The following is a 19,549-nucleotide window of genomic DNA, read 5'->3' as shown; positions in this document are numbered from 1 at the left end:
TGTTCATTTGAGATTTATTTTTTTAAATTTTTTAATTATTTTATTCAAGTTTCAATTTAAAACATTTTAATAAGAATTGGTTTGGGCATGATATTAATCGAATGATTTATGTGAATTAGCCGATTTAAGGTTTTATTGATACATGCTATTGGTAACACAAATCTAAGAAAGGTATTTATTTAGACTTGGATATATGGATAGAAACATCTCATTCTCGTGAACTAAGTAGCGAAGGAATGCAAGAAAAAGATTCAGTTTCGGTTGTATTATTTAAAAACTGTTGAAGTACATTTATGCCTTTCTTTTAGAATGCTTGAAGAAATACGATTTTTTGTAAAACATTTCATACAGATTTCACAAAGAAAAGGTCTCTCGCCGGTGTGTTGTAGCATATATTGTTTTATGTGGGCCTTCAAAGAAACAGATTTTTTTTACGTCATATATCGACGTGTCTTACAACCTTTTCCGTTTGTATCTTCATCAATCTCCTGATTGAATCCTTTAAAAGTCTTTGACGTGCACCTTCATCTCTTCTTGTATGAGTCCATATATGTGATTTGAGACGTCCTATATTGCAGGTTGTGTACTCACAATGTGAGCACTTTTGGCGCCATCCTTTCTTCTGTTTTGATGACATTTGCGCTGGTCTGATGATATTGGTTCCAGCTCGTTTCTTTTTTTCCTGAGAACGTGGCAGTGAACCTTTGTTCGAACAAGCATTTGGTATTTTGTTCATAGTTTTTGATGATCTAATTGCATCTCGGGTGATTCCGTTTTCGATTCCATGGACACCTGGACGGCCAACGTTTTGGTTATCATTTAAGATGCCGCATGATACATTTCCAATGGTTGGAACCATTTCATCAGGGACATCAACAACCACAATTGGTACGCCGTCATCGATCTCTGGCTGTTCCGCTTTGATGCCATCTTCAACCTTGATGCAAGCTGAACTATCGCCGCGTCCAATAATGGGTCTTTTTGAAACCCGACCTTCATCATCTGAGTCACGAATTTCAATGACTGCACTATGGCTGATTGCTGATTGTTTGGAATTTGCCCCGACACTAGTATCAATAAAATTATTGGATTTTTCAATTGGAAACAGAGCCTTCACCGTGTAAGGTTCTATCATATTTGTTAGCACTTTGTTGACATTTGTAGATGTATTTGTATCTCGCTCATTCATGTGATTTTCCAACATCGATACGAGCTCCAACCGGTCGTAAGTTTCTTTAATCCTAAACAGGTCGTGTTTGAAAAGGATAGAAGATTTTAAGAAAACATATGAGACGAACCAATGAAAAATGTCGCTTACCGTGTATTTGAAGCGTTCAAGAAATGTCTCTTGAATTCCGGGCCAAGTGATAAGCCATTACGTTTAAACGCTGTGTGGATGATGCCAAACGATAGTGTTACTTGATGTTCAATAACAGCAAGCATTTTATTCACTTCGCATTGCCAGGTTGTTGACAAATCCATCTTAATTTATGAAAAGACCACAATATGAGTGTTTGTGCCCAATCACAGGATTTGACAGAATAAACTCAAGGATATCCAAAAAATATTTAGTTGCAATCATGCATAGAAAATTATCTTACCTTGTATAGTTTTTGGAGACTCGCCTGAAAAGAGTTATACTTTGTAGAATTGCCAATTAATTTCCGCAGATAAAACAGTAATCTATTGATTTTCAATAGTGAAACTTGAAAATTGGTAGAGAAAAATTGTGAGCACGTTTTGAGTAGTTCGAGAATATGAAAATGACGTAATACAGAGCGCGTATCAGCAAATATGGCAATCTGACGCTGTTAAAGGATGTTACCAATATTGCAGCAAGATGTCAGTGAAATCAATGCTTTCCACTCTTTGGTGCGAATTCAAACGGTATTTCGCTGTGTTAATCATGATCATGATAAGATGTAGCAGGCGGGATTTTTTGATTACATAAAATCGTTCATAGAAAAATAAAGCAAGGACTACCGCGACATATTTATAGTAAGATATTTTTTTATAATACTTAGAAATAAGTCTTATTTCGTTGCGTGCACGCTACATTGCAAACGCACGACTCTGCTTGCGATGAAAATGAAAATGTTCAAACTTTTTAACTATAACTTTATTAATGAAACTTTTTTATATTTTCTTTTGACATGTATTTACTCAATAGATAAGTAATGTAATGTTTTGAACGACTTGCAACATTGTTGTTTAAAATGATATGTTATTTATTTAAGTTTGATTTAGAATATATGGATCCTACTTTCAAATCTTATAGAATCTAAGCTCCCAAATAAAATTACTTGATTCATTATCACCATCATCATGAAATTGTACAGTGATGTCATTGATGTGCACTTCTGATTGTAATAAACTGCCAATACAACAATCTACAGGTGGATCAAGTTTCATTCTTATTTCGTAATGGAATCCAGGTCGAATGAAAATCGGGTTGCTTACTGAAACGACAGTACAAATATATTCCAAATAGGCATCTCCATTATACAATTCAACTTCTTCATTGGTGCTTCCTGAATGTGCAACTTCAACAATTGTAAATTTGGTTGGTAATTCTTCGTCCATTTCATAATATTTTCCATCACGAAATAGCCGCAAATGGTCACAAATAAATGCATATAGTAATAGTGGTTGATTAACTGAGAATTTCGTTGTTTCGATGTTTTGAAGAAAGTATGGATCAACCGAATCACTCTCCGAAAACTCCCGATTACAAAAAATGTGTTTGTAATGCCAAGGCTCTATTTCACACCGTTTCACCCGTTTTCCATTGAAAATCGTCGCCTTAAAATCTTCATCTAAAATTATTTGAATGATTTCTTGATAATCGTCAGCCGAAAAGGCTTTGCCATACGATGGAACTAATACGCCAAATTCGTTCATTGACATTGCTCCAAATCGAATTTTATACAATAAATCACCAAGATGATCTTGCACCGCTTCTGTTGTCAAAACCTCCTGTTTGCTTGCTGCTTTCACCCACGCCATGCACGCTTCAAACAATTCAACTTCGGAGCATGTTAACCAGTCTAATCCCAAGATCGCAGCCAAAATATTTCGATCGCACGACAAAAAATCAGCCGATTTAAACATTGAGTTTGCTTTGAGTCCGATGATCGTTTCACACGACTTTTTCAATTCGACCTGTTCATAGAGAATCGCCATTCCATATCTGGTGCAAACGTTTGATTCATTGAGTGTATTCTTCAAGAATTTTACACACATGGTCACACATTCATCCATTACGTATTGTTTGGCAAGATTCATGACTGCTCCCACATTTTCTTTGGTCAGAACCACTTCAACCTTGTAGAAAAACTGTAGAAATTCCTTGAATGCAGAAGCTGGTGTATCAACAATTCTGACTTCGTTTTTCTCCTTCCATGATCCGTTGAACATTGCTCGGAATGCATCACAGCCCTTCTGCAATAAGATTTTATGTGCCGGCACTCGTACGTTTGGCTTATTTTTCGACTCGAAAACGAAGTACACGTCGGCCAAATCTGAGCTCAAATACAGCTCTTCTCCGATCGCTGCAAACAATTTGCTGTCATATTTCGGCGCTATTGGTTTGAAATCGGACATGTTGCTGGTATTTTGTTGACGAATCGTTTGTATGTTCACTTAGGAGATAGAAAATTGCTGTTGGGGGAATTAGAGCGGAGATTTATTAGTTTGGAAACAACATGAACATAAAATCATATTCAGTCAAGTATGTTAGTCACACTAACCTCTGCTTACCTTTTAATTTCGATGAGGACTGTAGTTATGTGTAATGTTTTTGATTAAATTCCCCAATCATTAACTGAAAGGAAACAAGGAAATCATAGTTTCAATAGAAAGTTCGTTTGTACGATGGTTGTTGAGATATTTCAACGCAATAATTAGTGGCTGATATCCAATTAGAAATGTTGTACAAACCAGTGTTTCTTTATTTCTGGAGTCCATATTAAAATATTAAAAAAATTATTTTACGACGTGATCACTGATCATTATTGTGTTTAGCAGAGGACAGTTTGAATTATTTTCTCACAAATTTATTTAAAGAACGACGAATGAATCAACAACTTTGTAGTTCAAAGAAAAAGTAGTACTCACCAGGAAAAGTTGTCACTGTGTAAACGAATGTAAATTGTGAAAAGGTTTTCTTCTCGGTAATAATAAGACTGTTCGATTAATGGGCTCAAATTATGAATGTTAATTTACTGCTTTTACTGGAACCAAAAATAGATTAACAATTGAGCGGCATACAAAATGTAGTATGGAGTGGATATGTAGGGTGTAACGCAATGGCAGAAGTTGTATGGTGTAATATTCGCCTTAGACCAATGATATGCACAACCAGAGACGTTGACAGCAAAATTAGTGCGCCATTTTTCGCTCACAATAGGACGGCGAATTGATGAACGCTGTCATTTCTCAATGAAAGTGTTTCGCGCGAGCTTTCAAAAAACAATTGAATTTAAAATTGACAGTCAATGAATTTAAAAAATAGTTATAAATTTGGTTGGAGAAAAGCTTCAACGATTATTTTCAAAAGATTATCATTTTCATCAGAAAATTTACTGAGCATTTGATTACAGACTCTGGATGGCAGCAGCTTATTAAAATAACTTGCTGAGAATGCGTCGTCCGTCGCATGCGAATGTACGTAGCAGTTTATACATCACAGCGAACAAAATTGCATGTTTTGTTCTCTTCACGATTATGTGACTCAAAACATTCAAACGATTGTATAGAGAACAATGCATGTATTGTTGTTCGCTGTGATGTTAAAACTCGCAAAGGACGATGCATTCTCAGCAGCGCAGTATTTGACTAAAAGGATAACAAATTAACATATATTTCCAATGAATTTTATTGAAATTTATAGACAATTCTAGAAAACTGAATGTTTTTGTTGCTGTAATTTAAAAAAATCAAATCTTAATTTAGATTTATTTTTTAATTCAAAAATATTTTATTCAAACTTCAATTGTCAATTCAATAGATTTTAATAAAGAAGAATGGTTTGGGAATTACGTTAAACAAGTGATTTATGTGAACTAGCCGGATTATATTTAAATTTTAATTGATCTATGATATAAGTGACAAAATTCAAAGGTATTTATTTAGACTTGGATTTATGGATAGAAATATCCCGTTCTTGTGGACCAAATAGCCAAGAAATCCAAGAAAAAGTTCCAGTTTCGATTGTCCCATTTAAAAATTGTTGAAGTACATTTATGCCTTTCTTTTAGAGTGCTTGGAGTCCAAATGACGTTTCAAACTCCCTTTTTGTGTAAAAAATTTCATACAGATTTCACAACGAAAATATCTTTTGTCAGTGTGTTGGTGTATGTGATATTGCAAATTACATTTCAAAAGAAAAGATTTTTTTTTACAGATATGACATTCATATCGACGTGTCTTACAAACTTTTTCGTGTGCATCTTCATCAATCTCCTGATAAAATCCGCGGTAACAGTTCGGGCAATGGAATGGAAATTCTTTGGCGTGCACCTTCATGTGTCTTTTAAGCGTACTTCTCTGCCTGAAGCAATTATTACACCGATCACATTGAAACGGCTTCTCACCAGAGTGAGTCCGTATGTGTTTTTCAAGATTTCCGATATAGTAGGTTGTGTAGTCACAATGTGAGCACTTTACGCGCCTTTCTTTCTTTTGATTTAATGACTTTTGTGCTGGTCTGATGCTATTGGTTCCAGCACGTTTCTTTTTTGCTTGAAAACGTGGCAGTGAACCTTTTTTCGAACAAACATTTGGTATTTTGTTCATAATTTTAGATGATCCAATTGCATCTCGGGTGATTCCGTTTTCGATTCCATGGACACCTGGACGGCCAACGTTTGGTGGAACTACTTCATCAGGGACATCAACAACCACAATTGGTTCGCCGTCATCGATCTCTGGCTGTTCCGCTTTGATGTCATCTTCCACCTTAATGCAAGCTGAACTATCGTCGCGTGCAATAATGGGTCTTTTGGCTGCCTGACCTTCATCATCTGAGTCACAAATTTCAATAATAGCACTACGGTTGCATGTCAATTCTTTGCCAATGATTGGGTAAATTGTCGTTTTGTTGGCATTTGACCTTGCATCGATGATTTTAATTGGCCGACTTATTGGTATCGGATCATTCACCGTGTGAACTTCAACCGTTCTTGTTGTCAATTCGCGAATGTTTGTTGATGTTGGCATATTTATGTTTGCCCATACATTCACTTGATCTTCCATCATTAGCGCAAGCTCGAATTGATCGTAAGATTCTTCAATCCTAAAAAAATTTGGTTTAAAATTAGTGGACTTTTTATACTGGATTGAACATTCAAAAGGTACATACCGTGTATTTGAAGCCTTCAAGAAATATTGTTTGAATTTTGGGCTCAACGATAAGCCATTACGCTGGAATGCCACTCTGATGATGCCCAACGACTGTGTTACTTGACGATCAAAAGCAACAAGCATTTTGTTCATTTCAGATTTCCATGTGATTGTCAAATCCATCTTAATTTCAAGAGATACCATAATTTGTTTAATTGATAAGAATTTTCTTGGGAATAAAATTGTTATTCCTATTGTTTGAAAAAAACCTTACCTTAAGTACTTTCTGAAGAATTGAAATTAAATGGATAATGGAACGAATGTGAGACCACGTGTGAGAATAAGAAGATGACACAATGGCAAACATGAATAAGCAAATATGCCAATGCTGAAGCTGTCAAATTATGTTCACAATATTAAAACAAGATGTCAGTGTAGTTGATGCATTATTGCTTTTGATGCGAATTCAGAGTGATTTTCTCGCTAGGCGAATAAATTGCAATGGGAAATAAACAGAAAAAACTTAAATAAGATCGTTTCTAGACAAAAATACACTAAATACAATAAACGGAAAGTTTGGCCCTTTATTTATCAATTTTATAAACTAAAATACAAATCGCTTGGAATCCAAAGTTAACAACACTTGTTGAGCATTAAACCTTATAGAAATCAAGGTCCCAAATCAAATTTCTCGGTACAATATCACCAGTCGGGTCATCATGAAATTGTACAGTGGTATCATTGATCGCCATGTGCACTTCTGATTTTACTAAACCGCCAATGCAACAACCTTCAGGTGGATCAAGTTTCATTCTTATTTCGTAATGGAATCCAGGTCGAATGAAAATTGGGTTGCGTAACAAAACTTCATTCGTACCAATATATTCCAAATTAGCTTCTCCATTATACAATTCAACTTCTTCATTGGTGCTTCCTGAATGTGCAACTTCAACAATTGTAAATTTGGTTGGTAATTCTTCGTCCATTTCATAATATTTTCCATCACGAAATAGCCGCAAATGGTCACAAATAAATGCATATAGTAATAGTGATTGATTAACTGAGAATTTCGTTGTTTTGTTTTGAAGAAAGTATGGTTCAACCGAATCACTATCCGGAAACGCCCGATTACAAAAAATGTGTTTGTAATGCCAAGGCTCTATTTCACACCGTTTCACCCGTTTTCCATTGAAAATCGTCGCCTTAAAATCTTCATCTAAAATTATTTGAATGATTTCTTGATAATCGTCAGCCGAAAAGGCTTTGCCATACGATGGAACTAATACGCCAAATTCGTTCATTGACATTGCTCCAAATCGAATTTTATACAATAAATCACCAAGATGATCTTGCACCGCTTCTGTTGTCAAAACCTCCTGTTTGCTTGCTGCTTTCACCCACGCCATGCACGCTTCAAACAATTCAACTTCGGAGCATGTTAACCAGTCTAATCCTAAGATCGCAGCCAAAACATTTCGATCACACGACAAAAAATCAGCCGATTTAAACATTGAGTTTGCTTTGAGTCCGATGATCGTTTCACATGTCTTTTTCAATTCGACCTGTTCATAGAGAATCGCCATTCCGTATCTGGTGCAAACGTTTGATTCATTGAGTGTATTCTTCAAGAATTTTACACACATGGTCACACATTCATCCATTACGTATTGTTTGGCAAGATTCATGACTGCTCCTACATTTTCTTTGGTCAGAACCACTTCAACCTTGTAGAAAAACTGTAGAAATTCCTTGAAGGCAGAAGCTGATGTATCAACAATACTGACTTCGTTTTTCCCCTTCCATGATCCGTTGAACATTGCTCGGAATGCATCACAGCCCTTCTGCAATAAGATTTTATGTGCCGGAACTCGTACGTTTGGCTTATTTTTCGACTCGAAAACGAAGTACACGTCGGCCAAATCTGAGCTCAAATACAGCTCTTCTCCGATCGCTGCAAACAATTTGCTGTCATATTTCGGCGCTATTGGTTTGATATCGGACATGTTGCTGGTATTTTGTTGACGAATCGTTTGTATGTTCATTCAGGAGATAGAAAATTGCTGTTGGGGGAATCAGAGCGGAATTTTATTAGTTTGGAAACAACATGAACATAAAAACATATTCAGTCAAGGATGTTAGTCACACTAACCTCTGCTTACCTTTGAATTTCAATGAGGACTGTAGTTATGTGTAATGTTTGTGATTAAATTCCCCCATCATCAACTGAAAGGAAACAAGGAAATCATAGTTTCAATAGAAAGTTCGTTTGTATATACAATGGTTGTTGAGATATTTCAACGCAATAATTAGTGGCTGATATCCAATTAGAAATGTTGTACGAACCAGTGTTTCTTTATTTCTGGAGTCCATATTAAAATATTAAACAAATTATTATTCGACGTGATCACTGATCATTATTGTGTTTAGCTGGAAAAGTTGTCACTGTGTGTGTATCAACGAATGTAAATTGTGGAAAGGTTTTCTTCTCGGTAATAATAAGACTGTTTGATTAATTGGCTCAAATTATGAATGTTAATTTACTGCTTTTACTGGAACTAAAAATAGATTAACAACTGAGCGGTATATAAAATGTAGTATGGTGTCAGAGATGATGACAGCTAAACCAGTTCGCCATTTTTCGCTCACAATAGGACGGCGAATTGATGAGCTCAGCCAATTTTCAATGAATTTGTTTTGCACGAGATTTCGAAAAATAAAAAAATTGAAAAAAATACTCATGTAGTACTTGAAAAATTATAATCATAAATTTGTTTTGCTTTAATTGAAAGAGGAGTTTTAACGATTATTCGATTATTCCATTTTAAAATCATGTTGAAGTAACAAAAATGCATTTGGAAGAACATTAATTTGGAAACTATTTATCCCTAATATGATTTATATATATATTTTTTTTTTTCATTTTCGTTAAACTATAACAATCCAGAGTCAATGGAAATTTAAAAAAATAATTTGTAGTTTATATTTCTTATTTTCTTCCAATTAAAACAAGTCCGACATTTGCTGGTATTGTAACTTTTCGAGTGTTAACATAGCCTCTGCAAGAATGGAATAGAAATATGTTAAATATGATTGAATGACTAATTTTTTTTACCATGATTAGAAATTCAAATTACTCTTTTCCAAATTGGATTGAAGAAATTGCGATTTTCATTTGTTTTGGTAATCTACCAAGAGAGGCGTTTGCATCAATAGTTTCTCTTGTTTGGCCCAAATTCAAAATAACAACAATGACATCGACATCAACATTTTCGATTTCTCGTTTATATGCCAGCACATTGCAGTTAATTGCTTCAATTTTGAGTTCACCATATTTCATCGTGGGGTGTTTACGTAAATCCATTAATTTTTGAAACACCTTTAAATGACTTCGTTTTCCCGATTTTTGAGACTCCACATTGAAAGTCATGTAGTATTTAGAGACTGAAAGAAACCATGAATAATTTTAACACATTCATTTACTTTCGAATATTTCAAAGGAGCTTTGGTTTGATTTACGAAAAATGGTGATAATTAGAACCGTTATTGGCACCGAAGAAATGCACGAACTAGTAAGTGTCCGAACTTATTTTACATAATTTTCCATGCACCATTCCTGAATGCAAGAAAAAGCATCTCTCACAAGAAAAGCGGCAATACATGCTCGCATTTCAACGGTGTCCATAACAGATCTGGAGAAAATCACGATTCTATTTTACCTGGAAGCCACGGTTTTCGAGCTTTAGTGAACCCAGCATTTACACTACGATTCCATTGCATTGGTGTTCGAAATGAATCTCTAGTGAATATGGAGCCATCCAAATTTAAATTCAGTTTATCAATAACATATTTCGGCGGAATCTTCACGTCAACCATCGAAATCTCCTCACCCTATGAAATTCGTCGTTAAATATTCACATCAGTTTTCTTATTATCAATGAGACATACATACGTAATATGTTATGGTGATGCCGGGCAAAGTTTTTATCAATATGTTGAAAATATCGCTTCGTGTTGCTCCATATTTCGAAGACAGTCGGTTGTTGTCATGATTTCCGAGCTGAAAGAGTAATAAATTTCGAATTAAAACTTCCATTTAATGAGAGAAATGTGGCCAGAGCACTCACGACCCAATTTGGACGAATTTTCTCCCCTTTTGGCATGTGATTGATCCATTCTTCAATACAAACTTTAAAGTCCACCGCCGTTGAGTACCTAGTTGTTTTCGTCAAAAGCCTAAAGTTAAACGGAACTTCGGCTCCAATTCTACGTATTACACCATTTCGCACATTTGCATAATATTTCAGCTGATTTTCCAGTGACACATACGCTTCAGTCATCAAAATGCTAAAAATAGTCATTGTTACTTTTGTACAAACAAAGTGGAACAAGAGAAGATTGAACTTACGGTTTCAAATTGGAAAATTCGTCTTCCTTTATCACTTCATGAAAATGGCAAACTAAGTCGTACGATTCTTTCAAACTCATTGTGTATATGTGAGATAACCCAGTATGATGATTTGGATTATTTAAGAATTGTCCACCGTACATGGGCTCATCATCATAGAGTCCGTCCGCATTTTCGCGTCCTTCGAATAAATAGGCGACAGCGTCGACTCGAAATCCAGCTGAGTTGGTGAAAAAGTGTGTGATATTTTAATTAGGACAAAAGAAGAAAATTCATGTAGACTTTACCTACTCCTTTCCGTAACCAAAATCGAATGATTTCGTCCATTTCATTTGTGACTTCAGAATTTCGAAAGTTCAAATCAGGTTGTTCGCATGCAAATTGATGCAAATAAAAAGATTGTCGGCTGTCGACCCATTTCCAAGCACTGCCACCAAATACACTGAATCAATAATTAAAAAAAAAACAGAATTAATCGGGTTACGTAGAAGAAGACGCAAATGTAAAAAATTATACCTGCGCCAATTGCTTGGTGGAACCCTTGTGCCATTCGCTAATTTTCTCCCGTCATTCCAAATATAGTAATCTTTATATTTATGATATTCTGGATGTTTTGGATTCGAGGATTTCTTAAACCATTCGTGTTGATCGGAAGAGTGATTTGGCACCAAATCCAAAAGCAATTTAATGTCTAATTCCTTGCATTGTGCAATCAATCGCTCGAAATCGTCCATTGTTCCATAATCGGGATGAATGCTTCGATAATCAGAGATATCGTAACCGAAATCTTTCAAAGGACTTTGAAAAATGGGAGACAACCATACACCGTCTACGCTTATATCTTTGAGGTGATTTAGTCTAGATGTGATTCCGTTTATGTCTCCAATTCCATTGCCATCACTGTCTTGGAAGGATCGCGTATAAATTTGATTCAAGTGTGCATGCTCCCACCATTGGTCATCCACTAAGATTTTTTCAATAAAATATTTAAACTGAATTAAAACAACTGTATTGCCATGCAAAACGCCGTTTGAAACTTTGTTAGAAATACGCAATTTCAACTCAATTCATTAACTGCGAACAACCTTTGTGAAATGACGCAACAATTTTATTTCAAATAATATTTTGTTTTCACAGCTGTTTCACATCTTTTTCATTGTTGCAAACAAAACCATCAAATAATATTTTGAATATTTGATACTTGTAATGAAAGCACTGAGTGAGTAATAAAAGTTTCCCAACATTTTCTAATTTCAAAAAAGTATTTGGTTGAAGCGGAGAACAATGATTTGATAAGTGTCATTTGGATGGTGTATGTCCAACAAAAATGCAATCCAGACTCGGGATTTCAGAGCTATCATTGGCACCGGAGAAGTGCGGGCACTCACCAGTGACGCGACCGAATACAAGAAAGAGCGCCACATATAAGAAATGTGTCTGCACCTCCGGAGTCCGATGTAATCAATCAACGGTTTGAAGTGAAGAAAGACAATTTAATTTCAATTTGATATAAAAGTGAATTACCTCTGACTCCTTTACACCACAACACCTTTTTTGGAAGAAAAAAGTCATTAAATTTTTACTTGCCACATTTCTAAAAGGTATTTTATTTTATCTTTGTAAACCACAAATGCTTACTCACGTGTAGAAGGAAAATAAAGATTCGATAAAAAGACCACATTGTGTGTGAAAATACATGAATATCGTATGAAAATACTGTTCATACGAAAACACATGAAATGTGGTTTTGAGGCTTCTGACTCAATAATTTCACGGATTGATTACGTAATTCACGGCATACCAATAAAACTGCGTCTTTATTCACATGTGATAACTGGGGGGATTTGATCTTTGCCATATCAAAATTTAAACCAAATCAATTACCTTTTGAAAACTTGTTAATCGCGGTACATACATTTTTTTATTGCAGTAAGTACCTCAAAACTGTCATGGCAATCAATTTATGCAATATGAAATTATAAAAAAATTAATATACAAAATTAACGATGTGCCGTGAATTTTTATGGAGGGTTCTGCGAAAACCTCCCCATTTGTCACCCCAACGAAAACATTTTATCAAGGAATTCTTTTAAAAAATGTATCTGAAGTAAGCGATAGATATTTGCTGCCTTTAACAATTTTAATCATCTAGTTTTTTCGATCAACTGAAAATGTGTTTTGATGAAATAAAGACGTGTGACAGACAAACGTTTCAAACATTGCGAATAAAAACGCAGTTTACAAGCAAATGATGATGATTGCTATAACCAATTCCATGAATAAATATTTGAATGTGGTATAGTAACCACCAATGGAGCTCTCCTAATAGAGTACGTGATAGTTGTTTTATTGCAAGGTTAAAATTGTCTTTCTAGGGGGAAAGAACAAGCCAAAAAGCAAAAAAAATACGATTCAATACACAAAATAAATGTCAATACGTGTAAATACGTGTAAATACGTGTAAATACGTGTTAATACTTGTCAATACTGGAAATGAATGTAAATACCGGTAAATACGCGTAAATAAAAATTTCGTCAATCGCTAATGTCAAACTGTCTTATCGACTGAATTATTCATGCAAAAAACTCTAAAAAGTATACTTTTTGTAAATAAGAAATAAAAATAAAGAAGCGATAAGAAAAGCATAGTTTATTTGCCCTTGCGTTCACATATAGATGGCGCCACAACATATGTGCGTAATTTTGATGGGTTTAAAATTCCATTCAAATAATATGCCGTTGCAACGGACAAAATATTTGTAAATATGCAAATGTTGAAAATGTACTTTTAGGCAGTAATTTTTAAATGAATTAATAAAACCGTCGTCGCAAATAAATATTGAAATCTATTTATAAGAAAAATATATGAAAATGAATCAAATAACATGGAGACTTTTACACCAAATATACCAACCACTTAACGATCCTGCCTTTTTTTGTAAAACTACTCGAAACGCATTAAAATGATCTGATGCGAATTCTTTTCTAAAAAAAATGTGCAGGAATGCAAGTAAATATATTGCATATAAAGAAAGCTAATAACAATTTGTGCTGAATATGTAATGTATTGAAAAAATCGCTGGTTTATGTTAGATTAAAGAAAGAGCGTATTTTATTTGTATTTTTTTGCTATTGAATTACTGTTTTCAAAGCTTTGATTACATAGTTTTTACTGCTTTATTAAATAAAAAACGGTATCTTTTTTAAACTCTTGACGATTCATCCATTTTTGAATGGTTCACAAGATCAATTTGCAGTTGGGGCAAAACCACGAACTTCGGGGTGCTATAACCATTTTCAAGCAATTCATGTGGAACCATTGAATTTGACAATGCCGGCCTTCGCACATGATCATCGGAGTATGGTCGTCCGGTTGACGACAAACGCACCATTTTTTGCGAATATCAACTACATTTTCTGTGGAAATTCAAAACAAACGATAAAAAATATGTAGGATTTATTGTAAATAAAAACGTACGTTGCTCATTTGATGTTGGAAGTGATGCACTTAGCAATCGAATTGAACGCCGTGATCTAGTGCCTTCTGTGTGTCGACGGTTACGAATTCGCGCTGGTAATTGTTGCGAACGATTTTCAATTCCGAGCGAACTGAGTAAGCGGGAAATTGAGCGTGTGCCTATAGGAATATTAAAAGTTCAATTTAACATCTTTAATCTCACAAAGAAAAAACATCATATTGTATATATATTTACAGCGAATCGTATTGATGTTTGTCAACGAAAATGTACGGGGCACCTTGGCTGCAGCCATTTTTTTTAACATTGCTCGCGTCACTATAGTGGTTTTACAAAACCAAAATTCAAATAAAATAAAGAAATAACAATTTTTTAATTGTATAAATATATTGAAAGCAACTAAATATAGAAAATAGATAAAAAAACACGACGTACCAGGAGCCATTTTTTTTTTTTTTTTGAATTTATCTGTCTTCACGTAAGGCTCTGTAGGATATCTATGAATACACAAACCCACAGTTGTTGACAGTCGCTGTCAAAAGCTGAGCTTTGCTGGCGAGTTGCTAATAGTAGCGACGCCAACACTAATACCTCTGCGCTGATGGTGGAAGTACGATTTTCAAAGTGAGATCAAGTTTTTATAATTCATCAAGTTGTGAGCAAGGCTTTAAACACAATCAATTCAAAAAAAAGTTGAAAAAATGGTGAGCTTTATTTTATATTTAATGTTCAAGAAAATCGATGAGAAAATCTTGTTTTTGTTTTCAACATAAGTGTCGAATTAAATTAAAGTTTTGAGTAATCAAATTGAATCATATTTATAGACACCGTACCGCCCAGATATATTTTGGATTCTGGACTCTGTTTGTGGACGTCGAGAATACATAAAAAAGGGTACACTGGGGCAACTTATTGGCATAAATTCAGCTATGTCTTTCCGGAAATATAAGGTCGCTGCAGAAAATCCAATAACTGGGCAAGCCGAGATGTTTGACAACAAATTGAATGAATGGGTACCTTGGGATCCATCACGTGTACCGACCACATACTCAATGGTTCCAATTCCAAGAAATGTGACCGAAGAACTGGATTTATTCATTCGAAGCGCCCCACTCGTAAATCATGTTTACATTTGGTCACCAGAAAAAGGCAAATTACCCCGCGATTTATTCGCAAAATTGAAAAGTACTGTAAATCAAACGATGATTGGACGATTCACAGCGGATCCAGAGATGCCAACCGTACATGAGCTCGGCAAAACCATGACACGAGTAATTAAGGATTTCATTGAACAAGACCAAGAAGATTTTATTCAATTTATTTAAAGTAATTCCAACTCATTGAAATAAACATTGCTCTCAAAGTGCTACGAAAAAATGGTTTTTGAATAAAAAAATATTTCGAACATATTGGTGGAATTTTATTTACTTTATTGTTTAAATATCATTGATTCGGACAAAAAGTATTTCATGAATGAACTATAAATAAAAATAATTGAATACTTGATGATTTCCAATGAAATTATTCAGTATTTTTATCATAAATATTATCAAATTCGAATGCGATGAGTTCCATGCCCGTGTTTTTGTTGATGCTTGAACAATGCGCTCGACGACTTATATTTTTTTCCGCAAGTACAAACGAACAATTTTTCATCACTATGGCTGAGCTTGTGGTTTTTCAAATGATCAGATCGACGAAACGATTTGCTACATTGATCGCATTTATATTTTCGAATATTTAAATGAATTTTTCGATGTTGCCAGCGTACTTGACGTGATTTGAATTTCATTCCGCAAAATTCACAGCCGTATTTTTTGTTGGGGTTTTCCACTTGATTTGAGTCTGTTTTTACGGCATTTTCTTTTCCATCAAATGGATTTGTTTCGTTTTCTTCTTTGAAATATAACTCTGCCATGACATCTATTTCTTTGACATTGAAATCATTTTCAAAATCGAATTTTGCACTGAATAGGTGCACAATAGCGGGATCTTTGTGAATCTATAATATTCATTAGGCATTTATATTTATTTATCAAAGGTAAATGGTTTTTATCTCAATTACCTACCATTTTGACGATGGACGCTTGAAATTTCGATGAATTTTGTACTCTGAACGACAAGAGTTGGGCACCCGTGAGCTTAAGCGTGTGAACCCAGAGATTGCTTTTGAAATATTACACAGCCTTACGCATAGAATTGACAATTAGTGACAGTTATGTAAACTTCGAAAGTGGCGCCGGATATTCGTACATTTTTACGGTTGTGTTAATGATATAATATATCAAGGAATGCTGGATCCGTTTTCGTAAATTCATTTTTTATTTTTGGTTTTTGCGCAACAATAATAGAATATAATAATGATAAAATTAGTCTGGTATAAATTCTTATTCTGAGTCATCATCTGATAAAGTTGGGTCTACTATGTAATCAAAAAAATTATTAAGATTTGAAGAGGGCAATATTTCAGGTGTGAAGTTGGTATGGTCAATGCAAAAAGTGTACCAAATTATTGTTGTGACGTGACTGCAGCAACCAATAGTTCTTGCTCCATTTTTACACGAACAATAATATGCTTTTATGATTTGGTGTCCCCTTGCATTCAAATCAACAAGTACATAAGTTTTATGTTTTTTCGATGATACAAATCGTGACTTGAAATGAACCAACAGTAACAGTGGTTTTGAATTTGATATTAGAAAACGTCCGCAGTACTTTTGGCACACATCAGCTGGACAAACTTTCACAACAAACTTATTCTCGTTATCTTTTAAATGAGACTGGCAGTAGCTGGGCGACTGAACTATTTGATAGGTTCCTTGTGTAATTGCCTTTAAATCTTCATATGTTAATTTCGGGAATAAAGACAAATTATTTACGGAAGCAAATGATGCCTGTGGTATTCGCTGCACTATATTTAATAAATCATTTTTCACGTCTCGTTTCTCTAACATATTATTGCCAACCAGTTCCCAGTCATCTTTATCACTTCGAATGCTAGGGCTAAACGCATTTAAAAAAGCTGCACATATTTGATAGTCTTGCATCAAGTATGGCATGGATTCGATATTTTTGACACCATTTAAATGCTTCCATTTACTTGTAATATGGCCATTTCTAACTTCAACTATAAATCTAGTTTTGGTAACGATTCGAGATTTGTTGGCTTGTTTTGTCGTCAACTGGGTTTTTCCCTCACCAATATTCTCAGGAATTGCAACATCAAAATTACTTCTTTTGAGCGTATTTACAATGTCCCGAAATCCTCTGTCTACCACAATCACGTCTCCATCACGAGCGGCGGCAAATATATTTCCTTGCTGTTCCAATATTTCATTCAAAATAGTCGCATCATTTTTGGATGCCTCATATGGTCCGTACGCACCAATGATATAGCCGTCAGTGGACACACACATCATTACTTTCAATAAATTCCGTTTCTTTTGCATGCTGAAAGTTTCCTTTTGAAACTGATAATTTGAACTTTTCACAGTGAAAACATAAGTTCCGTCCCAAACAAGGATCAATTTATCGTTGGTTGTTTCAAATAGCTTTCGGCTCAAAGGAGTTGTATGACGAATAATTTTTTGACGATTTTGAGTGAACAAATACAGTGGTACAAAATGTGTGTGTATGATGTCTCGAACGACTTTAATCCTTTGGCAGATGGTTATAGCAGAAAGGTCGAAATGTGGAGCAATTTGTGCAAATGTGTGGCCAGTTTTCATTTTCATGAGATACAAATAAAATGCAATTCGCGACTTTTGTTCACTTTTATACGTTTGAATAAGTGGCTGCAAGATAATTTGTAGTACTGTTTCAAATTGCTCATTCGTTAATCCGATATAGATTTCCATAGTACCAGCATTATGAGGTCCAATAACTAGAAACAACAGAAAATATTTTATACTTACTCTGTGTAATTTATATTTCTGTGGATTATTATTACAAATAGAATGTACATAAACAAGTTCAAGTACAAAAATAGTAACCTGATTCATGAAGAGTGTTTCCCAAAGTTGGTTCACGAAGAAGGTTTATCATTTCTTCTATTTGCTTTGCATTGAATCTTTGGATTGGTCTAATCAAATTGAAATTCCATGAAACTTCACTTTCGTGGCGATAACATGCTCTCGCACCAGCTGGAATATATAATTTTCGCGTTTTAAGAGCCTTCATTCGAGTCCTCTTATTAATCAAACGAAGACGATCATTTGGAGTTCCACAATCCGGAAATGTACATCGAGAATGTGAGGATGTAGTTTTGCGAAAATTCAAATAAATGAAATCTATTTAAAATACAAAATAAAGAGGTATAAAAATTGAATTCTTATACACAACTAAGTTTTTATTATGATATTGATGCTTGTGACATTTTTCAGAACGAATTCAAATTCAATGTAATCAAAAAAGATTTTTACATAGAAAAATTGATCTATTGTATAATTTTTCACTTACTCATGGTAGCTACACGCTTTAAAATCGACAGTTGATTCACGTATTATTGAAAAAACGTCTTTGCAGTGTGTATATCCTCACCATTTATAGTAAAAATATTCATAAAGTGTACTTTAATTCTCAAAAGAATACTTTGCCGTTGCAACGGACTTTGGTTGAAAGCTTACTTTTAGAATAAAATTTATTCGTTAAGTATTTTCAATTTAATTCTCAATAGTGTGTTTTTAATTATTTTTTTATTTATTGTATATTTGGCCAATGAGAAATGGATTTGGCCAAGGCGAATTTCTTCCGAATGATTCAGAAAATCTGTACAATTGTGTGTATCTTGTATATTTTGGACGTGATACTTTTTTTGTTGCATTTTCACAAAGACACAAATAGTGTAATTATCATTATTAACATGTAACTTTTTATGACAAACATGTTCGACAACGATTATTCACTGGAATTTTATGCCTTCATTTATCTGTTTATGAACATATCAAGTAAACTGTATTTATTTATGTACCCTTTTTAATTTTATGCAAGTGCAACGCTAAACTACTAGCTTTTCAACTAAATGGAGTACAATTATATGCCGTTTTTCGGCCGAAACATGTTTTAAATGTGTTTTTCTCGCTGACTTCTTGGAGTTTGTTTGCAATTGTCTTCGCTTTCTTCTTGGATGTTTTTCTCATCGCTAATCCATCCGTTACAATTAATAGACTCACAAAAACATTTTTGCGCCTTTTTCCTAAAGATAAAAAATCCTTATATTAAAAAATGTATATTTCGACCAAAAATTAAAAAAAAGTTACCCATAACGTTGTAATTGATAATCAAATGTGATCTCTTCATCGGCCATAATTGGTTTTTTGCTGAAAAA

General features: G+C 34.3%; 5 protein-coding genes across 5 annotated transcripts; all 5 read right to left on the bottom strand.

Annotated features, from left to right (window-relative positions):
* Positions 1-89: 89 nt before the first annotated feature.
* On the bottom strand, positions 90-1,748 carry LOC116351357. The gene is made up of 3 exons (XM_031783455.1): positions 1,602-1,748; positions 1,319-1,482; positions 90-1,241 (listed from the first exon to the last, which is right to left on the bottom strand). The coding sequence occupies exons 2-3, from the start codon at positions 1,480-1,482 to the stop codon at positions 437-439; spliced, it is 969 nt and encodes a 322-aa protein (XP_031639315.1). The 5' UTR covers positions 1,602-1,748; the 3' UTR covers positions 90-436.
* Positions 1,749-2,265: 517 nt separating this feature from the next.
* LOC116351277 (BTB/POZ domain-containing protein 9-like) lies at positions 2,266-4,296 on the bottom strand. Its single transcript, XM_031783362.1, has 3 exons — positions 4,117-4,296; positions 3,760-3,823; positions 2,266-3,660 (listed from the first exon to the last, which is right to left on the bottom strand). The coding sequence occupies exon 3, from the start codon at positions 3,601-3,603 to the stop codon at positions 2,266-2,268; it is 1,338 nt and encodes a 445-aa protein (XP_031639222.1). The 5' UTR covers positions 3,604-3,660; positions 3,760-3,823; positions 4,117-4,296.
* A 740-nt stretch (positions 4,297-5,036) lies between these two features.
* LOC116351366 (zinc finger protein 358-like) lies at positions 5,037-6,663 on the bottom strand. The gene is made up of 3 exons (XM_031783465.1): positions 6,617-6,663; positions 6,362-6,525; positions 5,037-6,295 (listed from the first exon to the last, which is right to left on the bottom strand). Exons 2-3 carry the CDS (start codon positions 6,523-6,525, stop codon positions 5,242-5,244), a joined length of 1,218 nt encoding a protein of 405 aa, XP_031639325.1. The 5' UTR covers positions 6,617-6,663; the 3' UTR covers positions 5,037-5,241.
* A 332-nt stretch (positions 6,664-6,995) lies between these two features.
* LOC116351267 lies at positions 6,996-8,159 on the bottom strand. Its single transcript, XM_031783351.1, has one exon. It carries the CDS (start codon positions 8,157-8,159, stop codon positions 6,996-6,998), a length of 1,164 nt encoding a protein of 387 aa, XP_031639211.1.
* Positions 8,160-9,295: 1,136 nt separating this feature from the next.
* LOC116351347 (probable maltase) lies at positions 9,296-12,474 on the bottom strand. The gene is made up of 10 exons (XM_031783443.1): positions 12,390-12,474; positions 12,272-12,296; positions 11,264-11,711; positions 11,035-11,189; positions 10,748-10,967; positions 10,467-10,686; positions 10,292-10,399; positions 10,059-10,230; positions 9,477-9,783; positions 9,296-9,398 (listed from the first exon to the last, which is right to left on the bottom strand). Exons 1-10 carry the CDS (start codon positions 12,426-12,428, stop codon positions 9,329-9,331), a joined length of 1,764 nt encoding a protein of 587 aa, XP_031639303.1. The 5' UTR covers positions 12,429-12,474; the 3' UTR covers positions 9,296-9,328.
* Between the last annotated feature and the right edge of the window lie 7,075 nt (positions 12,475-19,549).

The sequence above is a fragment of the Contarinia nasturtii genome, unplaced genomic scaffold (genome assembly GCF_009176525.2).
Source record: "Contarinia nasturtii isolate CC-2019 unplaced genomic scaffold, AAFC_CNas_1.1 Cnas_scaffold_166, whole genome shotgun sequence".
In the NCBI taxonomy this organism is placed as follows: domain Eukaryota; kingdom Metazoa; phylum Arthropoda; class Insecta; order Diptera; family Cecidomyiidae; genus Contarinia; species Contarinia nasturtii.
This window is presented reverse-complemented; position numbering and strand designations above follow the sequence as displayed.